The 12,757-nt window shown below is 39.3% G+C and overlaps 1 protein-coding gene across 1 annotated transcript in view; it reads right to left on the reverse strand.

Moving 5' to 3' along the window:
- Window positions 1–6,401: 6,401 nt before the first annotated feature.
- Window positions 6,402–12,757, reverse strand: part of LOC139732183 (uncharacterized) — a 42,218-nt gene continuing 35,862 nt past the window's right edge. Inside the window, exons 7-10 of the mRNA XM_071643056.1 lie at window positions 12,283–12,443; window positions 11,720–11,870; window positions 11,382–11,515; window positions 6,402–10,450 (exon numbers count right to left, since the gene is read on the reverse strand). Coding sequence (XP_071499157.1) covers window positions 8,843–10,450; window positions 11,382–11,515; window positions 11,720–11,870; window positions 12,283–12,443 — 2,054 coding nt within the window. The 3' untranslated portion in view covers window positions 6,402–8,842. The remainder of the gene's footprint in view (window positions 10,451–11,381; window positions 11,516–11,719; window positions 11,871–12,282; window positions 12,444–12,757) is intronic.

The following is a 12,757-nucleotide window of genomic DNA, read 5'->3' on the forward strand; positions in this document are numbered from 1 at the left end:
GTTTCATGTCATAAGTTCAAAGGTCAAAAGGTCAAAAGTTAGGTGAAAATGTTGCAATATCACTTTTCTCGCAAATGGTTCAATGTATCTTCATAGAACTTGGTACAACTATATGCATGTACTGACTGGCAGGGATTATCTAGGGAATTTAGGGGTCATGGGTCAATAGTCAGGGGTCAAAGGTCAAGGTCAACTCTTCAAAATGTTACTATTTCCCTCATATACTAGTACATATTGTATATGCAATTATTGCATTATTAGTTTTAAAATTTAATATATGTACATGTATTGCTTAATGGAGATTCTCTTGGAAATTTCGAGCCAGAAGGTCAAAGGTCAAAGGCTAAGGGTCAAAGGTCAGGTTTAAATGAAAAAAAAAGAAGATATATTTTGTACTATAATTACACTCTTTCTTTGATACCTTGAAAATTATACTCAGTGCTTAAACTTATAATAAGGTCGGTCAGAAGTCAAGTAAAAATTTTCAATTCCCCAAATATGTGTACCTGCACTCTTTAATAGACCATTATAGCAAACCCAGTTCATGGAAAGTGAACATTCAAGATATTTCTGACAAACCTGTCATTTCGATATTTTGCCAGTTACGTGAAACTGTCATCGCACATTGTGAAGACATTGTACTATACACCTATTGGGAGAATCATGCATTATGGCGGAGGCATCAGTCGCCATAGCGACATTTCTAGTTTTTTTTTTCGATGTAATGATTATAAGGAAAAGGGGAATTTCAAACTCAAACAAAATTCCTACACAAACTCACATGAATTACATATTATTGATGATATAATTAACATACATTCACATCTAATTTTCATCTAAAAAACATGCATTGAGACATTTACTACCCTCAAAGCACCACAAAAACATGGACAGAAAACTTTTTCATTAGTACGGCACGGTACCAGCGATCGTTCTTCGGCAGCTACGTGTATTAAACATTGAGTCTCCCATATCCAGCCAAATCCCTATCTGGATGTCCGGATAGGAGAGGTCAGACTGTACCTGTGTGTACACACCGTGGCAGGATTATTGCAGGGTAAACTTAAAGCACCACTTTTTCTAGTCAGCCTGCCAATATTTACCAAGTACAAGTATCCACAAAACTGGATGTGAAGGCAGGTCTGGACACCATGATTGGCCAATGATTCAAGCCACTTGTATGGATGGATTTCTTGGTGACACACAGAGCACTAATTTTCTTTGGGGTTACACCCTTTAGAAAACATACAGTGCACTCCCATTATACAGTGCACTCCCGTTATAACGAAATGCTCGGGACCGGCAGTTTTCTTTCGTTATAACGAAATTTCGTTATAACCGAACAAATACAATATATAACAAAACCAAGGAAACCACGCATATATATCATGTTCTGTTTGTTGAATACTCATCTTACACTGTGCAGCTATGTGAAACGGGATGGTACACTGTACCTTTTAAATTTCGTTTGGATAATCACATTAAAGAGAGCATAAAATTGACGGAAACTGTGCGTGACACACGGAGCGAACACAGCGTGATGTGAAGCGTTCGCCCATGCTTGTTCCGGTACGTATTTTCGAAAGCAATCCGCATTTCGTTGTAACGGAGCACATTTCTTTTGTTTTTCTTTGTCTGTGGGGCTCGGAAAAGACTTCGTTATAATGAAAATTTCGCTATAACCGTGTTCGTTATAAGCGAATTTCGTACCGTAGACATTAATGGCGATAATTTTGGGACCAGAAGTTTTACTTCGTTATAACCGTGTTCGTTGTAACGGGAGTGCACTGTAGTAGACACGGTTATTAACCCTATTCTAACTGGGCTATTTGAGACCCAAGTTTTTACTGGGGAGGGGGTCAATTTGACCCCCCCCACCTTCAGATCTCGGCCGCCGATCACACAATTGCCGCAAAATTTTGCCTGAACATAGAGCCGGATGTCAACTACAAGATTGCGTGGTCATACAATAGAAAAATTTTGATTTCATAGTTTTTAATAAATTAATTATGCAAATTAACGCATGAAATCATATTTTCACCTATAACTCCATCAAAAAGACTGAAGAATTGCTAAATTTTTGTGTCAGAGTTCCTCAAGACACATCAAACAATTTTCTTGTAAAAAAATAGTGCAATCAAAATCAGATTCTTTTGTTTTTATTGTTTTGTTAATTTCTTATGTATTTTATTGTTTTTTCGATCTTTTGTTTTCTATTGTTTTTTTGCCAAAATTTGTTGGAGGCACTTTTTCAAGCTTATCTACATTAGAATTGATTTATTTCAATGGTTAGAAGTTGAAATACTCTAATTTATATCAATTAAACAAAAAATACACTTTGCATTGGATTTACACCCGAAATCATGAATTTGAGCAGTTTTTGGTTGACATACATATGCAAAACATCGTGTAACTTCAGAACGATGTACCCGGACGTCGCAAATTTGGTCTCAAAATATGTGGGAGACTTCAATGAAAAAAGTCATGAATAATGCGGCAAAATCTTTGCGCGTTGCGGAATCGTGGCGCGAAACGTCGAGGGGGGGGGGGTCAATTTGACCCCCCCGCCCCCCAGTTAGAATAGGGTTAAGAGATCCCGATTACAACAAAGTAAAAATTCAGGCCCCAGTATTAACAGCTCTATATTTTTCATCATTTATTTGTTCCATTACAAAGGAATTTTGATACTGTAAAAACAAGGAATGTTCACGTGCATTTTAATTTTGCGAATTTTGCAAGAGCCAAGATTCGTGAAATTAAAATGCACGCAAAAGTTCTTGTCTACACTGTATGCATTGAATGTGAGAGGCAACTTGTGAAAATTTCATGCCGCAAAAAAGGCCGTCGGCTCCAATTTGTGAAAATTTCATTCCGCGAAAATATCGTGTTTTACAGTATAATGAAAGAAAACCGCCGGTCCCAAGGACATTGTTATAACAGGAGTCGACTGTACACAATGTATTCCTGCCACCTCAGAATCCATGATGTCAACTACAGTATCTTAGTGCATGGCACATATTTTATTTAATTCTTCTTTTTTTTTTTTTCTTACACACACTCACACACACACACACACATTTTTTTTAAAATTCTTTATTCAAATTTTGTTCAGTGCCACAAACACATGCACACACACACACACACACACACATTTTTTTTTTTTGAATTCTTTATTCAAATTTTGTTCAGTGCCACACACATAGACACAGACACACACACAAAGACAACCAGTTGACAGCTGTGGCACAGTTCAAGGTATCAACTACAACATCTTGAGCACCATAATAAAGCAGAATGTGTCTTAAATTTACACACACAAACATGGACAGCATAAATAACAAGGTACAGACAGGAAACGATCCCATATTTTACATTGCGTCATCCATTTAATGGCAGTTACTATTCACAGAAAATACTTCAGTTTGCATGACTTCCAAAGGATACACACCCACCAGATTCCCTTGCTCATCTCTCTCCTCCAGTCCTTCATATTCAAATGGATGTGGTTGTGGGAACTGATCACAGCTAGCAATGTGGAACTTGAGTCAGTGGAAACTAACAAACATAGTGGGATTCTTCATGTGACAGTGCTTGAAGGGCGAAGAGTTCGCACCCACCCCCATCCTCCTCCATTCATCAAAACATCTGGGGACTGTTTCACTTTGCTCTAAAATCAATCCAGAATTCAGTTCAACTCATCTTAGGGACAATTTTGGGAATCAATCAGTCCTCACACGTTAGGAACCGTTTCATTTAGCCATTTGGTAACAATATCTTGCACTCACCCAGCTACATTCGAGAATACATCTTGAATGTCTTGTGTATCCTTTCCAAGTATATCTGATCTGAATCTGTTCCAACTTTGAGTTCATTGTTTGGCTCAATATTGTTCCCATGTAAGTGGAACAGGGCACATGATAACCAAACCTCAAAGTTTCAGAGATTATATACCAGTTTTTGTTTGTTTGTTTGTTTGTTTTTTTTCTTCTGAATTTTGTAAATTGAGCCAAACTTTGCAGACCAGCTTTACTCATATATTACTAGTCTTTGCATACCTCCGCATGGAAGGGTCATACACAGGTTCCCCAATGCTTGCCCCCCCCCCCCCCCATGCCCCATGCCCCCATCATAACAACATACTGATATCTGTGTGACATATCCCACCCAGCTATGGAAATTGCCTAGAGAAGGTATAGAAAATAGCTCATCGCTAGTCATAGAAGGTAAACACACTGTCCTGTCTTCATACATCAGTCCACCGAGTTCTTGTATTGATTCTCACTTGTACTGTAGAGTCTCTTTTTGCTATTTGCAGGAGGCTTTCAGAAAATATAGTTTGCAGTCCAATACATTTTGATATCATTCTAGCTTTGTGCTGCCTCTTAACAAAGCTATTCATGGAATCAATAATACACAGCAAATTTACATGTAAACAGCCCAGTCATCAAGCATTCCATTGGACCAACTGAGCTGCCTTGTTGCCTGCACTCTCCACCTGTTATATCCATCAACCTATCATTTTCATATTGTGACAAGATGCCAAGAACATATCTGTACAGAGTGATGAGAAATTTTGATAGTAGATATACCTGTACAACACAACTTCATGCCTACTGCTTAATACTTGTGCCAACTTACCGTATCTATACAAGATAAGCGTAGTATTTACCTATAAAGCCATACATACTGCTACATCTACAGATACACATAACATCACTAAATGAAGGATTTTACTACAAAGTAAAGTATAAATTGGGTAGGATGTAAGAGGAGTTTATCTACAAGTTCGTATGACTGGAGAGATAAGGCAACATGCACTGTGTGAACAATTTATTATGTCCACGGTGGCGGAAAAATCTTGCGAAGTTGAAGTGAATGTCTCGCAATGCAAAATGTCTTGTATGGGAGGCTTTCTAAGCCTTTAAATGGATACAGTGAGCATGACTACATACAGGGAAGTACACTGCAAACCGGTTCATTGGCATCAAGTCCCTCAAATTCCCCTGAGCTTCAGGGAAGCCCATTAACGTACAGGTGTATGTGCATTTTGTGTTCGTAAGACTGCACTGTATGATACATTTACTTTTTGTACTACATCCAATAGTTTTTCATGTATGTGCATTAATACAAGCATATCCAAGACATTGAGTAGTTCACAAATCAGACTGGTTACATGCTGTTCATTAACAAGCAATGTGAATACCTGCCAAAAAAAAAAAATTGAAGGGGAAGAAAACAACATCAACCCCCAAACTCCCAAACAGTGCAGTGCTTTGGCAAATCCATGAAATCCCTTTTTCGATGCGTTGTCAGTTGAAAAAAAAAGAAAAAGTGAACCATACTGTGACATAAGAATACACCTTCACACAAAGTTGGATAAACCACGTATTAAAGCGACATTTTCGGTACATGTACCACTTCAGTTTCCACCTGGAACACCACAATTGACTGGTGATATTAGACTGCACTCAGCTTGCATGGTACATCATTCTCACCTGAAAGATTCAGATATCTTACAGATGCGTCACTGCAGGAATACAATGTGTTTTATTCGTATGCCATGCATATTCTTCTGCATTTGAGTATTAAAGCACTGGCACTTGGCTGCAATCTATGGCAATAACAGCACAAAAGATGAGCAATAGTTTATTTTCATATCAACAAAGTGGGAAGCTATCATAGAGTACATGTTACAAAGATCACTTCCAAATGATGCTGGGAATACAGATTTTCATGCACATAGCATTACCTTCTACTGATGCCATATACCATTTTCATAACACATATATCTATGAAGTCATCATTTAGGGGAATAGGCATACTACCTTCAGCATTTAAAAAAAAGAGCAATTTAACTTGTACTTTTCATTTTTGTGTCCACTGGGTATGCCAAATGTGTGTAGAGCATAGCATAAATTTCACATGATTTCACAACGACATTTATAATTCTAACACACTCACTCATGCACACACATGGAAACACAAACACACACACACACAAACACACACACACACACACATAATCTGAAGATATGATATAAAGTATATAAAAAGTAACATGCAAAATGACATCATAACAAAATACTAAAATACTGGTATTCACAAATAAAAAATTTGTAGAATTACATAAACTGGCAAAGTAATGTTTCAGTCACTTTCCCTCATCTTTTTTTTGTACCAAATAATCACAGAGTAAAAATAGCATGGTTTCAGACATTTGCACACAAAACTTTTCACATCATTAAAGGAGTTTGAGGAATTCATGAGATGTAAAATTTTTCTTCAACTTCATTAAAAATCAATGTGTTTACTGTATATGCCGAATATCTCGCGAGGTTTTTATTTTCGTGAATCAGGTTCTATTCATGAAATTAAAAACCTGTTAAAACATTTAACTCCGATTCTGAGACAAATGTGACATACACACATGTATATATCTCTGTTCAGCAGGCCTACTGTACTCCACAATCTCAAATTTTACCACTTGTGAAATTGTAGGGAATTCCCGATTTCCAAGAATTTAGACTCGCTAAATATATGGCGTATACAGTACATGCACATATCTTTCACTACAAACTCGTTTAACACATTTTCTTGCACTTTACCAATATACAAAGACATAAAGTCTGCCATGACCACCAAAGTGGGTTTTCTATGCACTTGGAACCAAGAGTTGTACTATCTTGAACATGATCTTTACAACTCCATGCCTCAACCACCATCCCAGTATAGCTTCCTCAGTGGGCTGCAAAGGAGAAAACTCTATGATCAAGTATAAAGTTTCCAGCATTACTGCCACATTTGAAATTCTTTCCTGCAAACACAAAATTGGTATTGGCAGGCCCTGTGAGAAATATCAGAATAAATAGTCTGGGCAATACAAATCATGAAGTCTATCTGAATTTTGATGGCTATTAATATCATACAATCTTGAAAAGAGACTAGACATTGAGACAGCAACACACAGTATTGTGGCAAATTTTCTGCAGCGCAGAGGACACGATTGTGAGGACTGTCTAATTTTCCTTCAACTTGAAGTCACTGTCTGTTCTTTGAGCATTTCAACAACTGTAAAACGAGGAAAATTTGCAAACATTTTAATGTTGTGAATTGCGAAATAAAAATGCATGCAAAAGTTCTTGTCTATACTATATGCGTTGACTGCCAGTGGCAATTTGCAAAAATTTCATGCCGTGAAAAAGGCCGTCGGCTCCAACTCACCAAAATTTTGTGCCGCAAAAATATCTTGTTTTACAGTATATGCAGAGTCATGTAATACATACACAGTTTTGAATAATACACTGTGCCTGTGATTAATGTAGACTGACAATATCTAATGTCATATTCTTATGATTAGACTACTGAGAAATTTTCAAAAAGCCCAAAGATGACTGCAATAAGCTGTTGGGATACATAAATTTTCATCACTTGCCATTATTACATCAACATACAAAAGGTATTTAACATTGACAAAATAAAAAGAATTCATTTATAACACTGAAATGAGTTATTTTGTTTTTCAAATACGAACAGTACAAATCAAGGCTTCTAAAATGAATATTTACAGCAACAAATTGACTTTACAAAGCCGAGTACCCTTGCATAAATCATATCAATTTTGGGAAGTTAAATCAGTTTTGACATGGGTCACATAAAATGCACATAGAGGCTCACAGCCTTTCATAGTCCATAGTGGTTCTCAAACAACCTTTTCTTACTCTTCTAATATTTAATAGCAGTTTCATTTATGCAACAAACTGTCTATGACAGCCTACTCATGGTGTTGCTTACCCATGTCACACTGATATATCATGTACAAAAAAAAAATGAAAGTGACAAATAACTGGCAATTCAGCACACAAGAGTATTACATACATTACACTGAAATGACACAACAAATCAGCAAATACTTCTGATAAAAGTTGTTCTTTCTATATCAAAAGAAAAATGAAAGAGTAAAAGACTGACACGAATCCCAGGAAAGAAGTACCAGTACCTCAAGTATGACTGGCAAGCAATGCCATAAAATTCTCTTTTACAACTAGCACATTCCTCTCATAAAACTGCAAGCAATAAATGAATTGATTTCAGTATATAAGTGTGCGCAGACTATACACTAAAATTGAATTGCATGTACAATAGCAAGATACAATACTGGTGCAGATAGTAGAAATATCTACAATTAAAGGCAGTAGCTCTTTTTTTTTTGCAAACCACCTCATCCTAAAAAGCATAAAATGATGGACACTGAGCTAACATTCAAAATTAAAACACAGATCTTCATGTGCCCATGGGCCAATGCTGACATTTTTGAGCCATTCTTACAATGCTGTGTAACTAGTGGTATTCATCCATACAAACAGTGATTCACTGTTTGAAGCTTGGAGGTAAAATGTGAACTATTTGAATTATCTGACATTTGAACTATTTGCCTTTTTTATTCTTCTTCAGCTTTCTTAAAATTTTTTTGAGCCATACTGAGGACATCTAGTGACACAGCAGACAAGTTCTTGTGAAAGTGCCTTGCTGAGACCACTGTCACTTGATCAGTCTTTGTTTTCATTTTTTTTTTCTTCAAATTTGAAAGAGCCACCTTAAACTGTTTTTCAGACTGCTAGCATATTCTCTAAATCTGGACAACTATTCTTGAAGATATGAGAGTTATGGTATGATTTGCATACTTCTACATGTAAGAACATTGCTGGCAATGCGAAGTCATTTTGCTCTTCCTTTTACATACAGTTTTGGAAGAAAAGGGCACTATCACACAGGTGAAAACGTCGCGGGTGATTTTAGAAACAGTGTACATCAAAATAAGTAGATCTCAGCAGTTCATCTGGCTTCACACGCACTCCAGTTCAAAGTTTGCCTGCAGCTTGGGGCCACCATTGGCAAGCTTGCCATTAAGGGGATGAGCCTCTCCGTTGAGACTCACCCCAGCGTGCCCATTGCTCATCTCTGAACAGGCTACAGAGTCACTCTCACTCCCATTCACAACTGTCCTGCTGTTATTGTTCACATTGGGATCCACTGGACTGGGACCGGACCCATTGCAGTCAGGACCTTTGGAGTCCTTCTTCTCCTTGCCCTTGTGGACAGAAAGTTTGTCGGTGAGAAGTCGGAACGGCGTCACCTTTCGCTTCCCTTTGTCTCCTTTGTTAATGCTAGATGATGACCTCATGTGCACATTGCCATTCCTGCGATCAATTTCGCTGGAGTGGTCGCTACCCGACGAACTGTCACATGCCCATGAATGGGGGCGCTCTCCATCGGAGGCCTGACTGCTCACACTTCCATTCCGCAGCTTTTCAACAGTGCTGTTGCCCGGCTGCTGCTTGTGGGTGTTGGAGGCCATCTTCACCTGATGGCAGGAGGGGGCCACACTGTCCATCTTAGCAATGCCTGTCTGGACTTTGGTGGTCGGGCCTGAATCTGGGATGTACACAGCCATCAATTTCTTCTTGGAGCCCCTGTGGTGGGACTGCAGTGGCAGACTATTTGGCCGCCTGCTCAGACTCGGAGACACTCCATTCACTGCTTGGTTGGAGCTCCCTGGCCCACTGGTGCTAGCTTCAGAGCTTTGTGAAGCATCGTAGCCCTGGTTCGTCTGCCTGGGACTACTGCTCCTGGCCTGCTGGCGGTGGAGGTTGGTGTCGAGCTTTGCCACATTGACTGGTGGATTGACACGACCTGACCTAGGGTCAGTGCCTGTCATGTGACCCCAAGATGGCATACTGGTAGATTTATTTTTCTGTTTGCTCAGGTTGTGAGACAGATTATCAGTGATCTGATCCTTGCTAAGCCCAGCCCTCATCTCATTGACAACCAGTGGTTTGCTGGGGGACACAGATGGCTCACTAAATCCATATTCCTCGCCAAACTTGGAGCTTGACTGTTTTGGACCGTACTTCAGGTCTGTGGTGTACCGCTCAATGCTGTCATCAGAGTGGTGCAAGTTCTTGGGATCCACAGGAGGTGCTGAGGCTGTAAGGTCAATGAGATTCAGGTCTGACTGTGTGGACAGACTAGTGCTGATGGTATCTGGAGACAGGAGGCGTAGACGCTCATTCTTCTCCAGTCCACTGCTCACTGACGAATGGTGCCCATGCAGGTTCTTGGCATCGCTTGTGGTACCAGAAGTCTCGCTGCCTGCACCACCGACTGGCTGGCCGTTGCCTCTCACAGCAATCATGGTACCATCTGCAAGGCGGGCTATGCCGGGATACTCTGTGGCGATGATCTCCGCTGGCCTCGATGTGTAATCGGTGATGGTGTGTGTGGGTAGAGTGTTCCCTTGGGTTGTGGGATTAATGGTGGGGCTAACGGTGTTGTGCTTGTCCCACAAGACCATGAGTTCAATGATGCGCTCCTCCACACATAGTGCTGTCAAACGAGCCTCAGCATCATGGTCCCAGCAGTCCTCAATGGTTTCTCTCAGGCTCCTCAGTGCCTACATGGTAAGAAATGAAAAGAGGTTTTAGGGAACAAAGAAGTATACGAGGACTCCAGAAGAATACTGCTCGGGTAGCCTATGATATATCATATACTGCATGATATATTTGTGGTGATGTAAGATAGACATTTCTAGGCAGTAACAATTACAATGCTGATTCAATAAAAACATTCTCACTTCTCAGCATCACAAAGTCATCAATTCTATCTGGGCTCCCAAGTTGGTTCTCACTCACATCTGAGAGTCACTTTCATAGCAGCTGCAATGCAATTTTGGGTTTGTGTCAATCAAATTTGATATGAACCAACAACCCAAAACAATACTACACACTAGTTCTGGTAAAGTTTATTTCAATCCTCCATATACCACTATGCACATCATAATTGCAAAATTGTATCTGTCTCATTTAATGTGAGCTTCCTTACCATCTTAAAATGTTTGAAACCTGCTTCAAGATTTCAAGATTCCAAGCTCAAGATGTGGCAACTCACTAGCAGCTATAGAGTACCGAAGTGATGATGTTAGTCTTTTGTTGTACCATGGTAGCTCGGGTTAGAACCATGTGCAAACATGGTTAGCAATAAAAGTGTTCACAGACATGGCATGGTAAGGTTGTTTAGAACCAGTTTCCATGGCAATGAATGATTATGACATCACACTTCGGTACTAGATTTAGCAGCCCTTTTGCCCATCCTACTGAAAAAAAAGAAAAAAAATCTCAAGGCAATTATAATGCACTGTCCCCTTGGCAAATGATAGTTGGTCTGAAAGGTAACCACCCACTCCAACTAAACTGCTAATGTCAAGGCCAGCATGGGCACATTTACTTTGTCTGTTCCTGAACTTTGAACAGGAAGCAAACATGAAACCAGGATTTTGGGGGAGTATTTGATGGACTTCTGATGGTTATTGTCCTGTCAGTTGTTACCTGGCTGTTTTCCTTCCAGGCATCTGGGAACTGTGGCCTCTTCCTCTCTCTGGACACCAAAATCTGCATGTCCTCAAAAGTTGGATGCTGCCCAACTTCCACCTCAAAGGGCATTTGGTAGTTACCCATGTCATCTGCAGATGTTGGGGGAAATTAAAGGATAAAATGCACAACCTTAATATTACAACTATATACATTAAAACACACACACATATTCATCTGAAACTGGATAATCATAGATGAAGCAATTAGCACGAGCAACCACAATAGCAACAAAACATTTATCATCAGGTATCACTAAAGTAATCAAGAGTCAGATTGTTCATTGACAAGTTTACCCCTCGGGTAGAGGTCTTTGCATCGAGTAGCTATCTCCCAGATGACCAGTCCAAGGGCGTAGACATCTACCTGTTTGAGGGCGCACTCACAATCTCGTAGATTCACAGCACCATCTAAGACCTCTGGTGACATGTAGCGGACTGTTCCAACCTAAATGGGATACAAATTTATGATAACCAATTAATCAGTCACAAGAAGTAATTGTCATTACAGGATATGCATTAAAACAAAACCCAACCCACACCCTACCCCCTAAAAAAAAAACCTTCGTCAAATCCATTTTCACCTTTGCATAACTGATTACATGCTAAACTTGGGGCATATGACAACATTGATACCTTTACTCCACGTATGACCGATGACATATGTTGGGAGTCTGGTATTAAAAGAAGATCTACTAAAAATATGTTCATTATCTTACATAACAGATACCTGGATGATACAGGCTTGTCACTGAATAAGCCCAAAATGACAAAAACACTTCACTACACTTAAATTTAATCTCACATATCAACAAGCTTCATTCAAGCTATATCCTCTATGAAATCAATATATCACTTACATCAGTGATGGTACTGTTATCGCCATCAGCCTCTCCAACCACACTGGATCCACAGACCTTCATGGCGAAGCCAAAGTCACCTATGACACAGTTGCCCTCCGCATTCACCAGGATGTTGCGGCTGTTGATGTCCCTGTGGACTACTGCTGGTTTGTGGTTACCTACAATGTAACAATGATTTGAGGAAAGTGTACAGCAAGGTTACTTGGTAGGGAAATACTTCAAAAGCAGGAAAACAGAGATGATGAAATGACAAAGAATAGAACAAATCAGTCTTGGAAATACAGACGAATAATCAGTCCTACCTCATGAGCATCTGCATTTGTTGTTTTGCAATGAACATATATTCTCGTAATTGATTATTTCTTACGGATATGTCTATTGACAAGCATTATGAAGCAAAGTCATTAAGCTTCAGCCCTGGAATTCCTGGTATCCAAATGGGCTAAACTTGTTGCCAGGTCAAACAAGTTTT

The sequence above is a fragment of the Diadema antillarum genome, unplaced genomic scaffold (assembly GCF_040938485.1).
Source record: "Diadema antillarum isolate AM-2024a unplaced genomic scaffold, OU_Dant_1.0 seq00000403_RagTag, whole genome shotgun sequence".
Classification (NCBI taxonomy): domain Eukaryota; kingdom Metazoa; phylum Echinodermata; class Echinoidea; order Diadematoida; family Diadematidae; genus Diadema; species Diadema antillarum.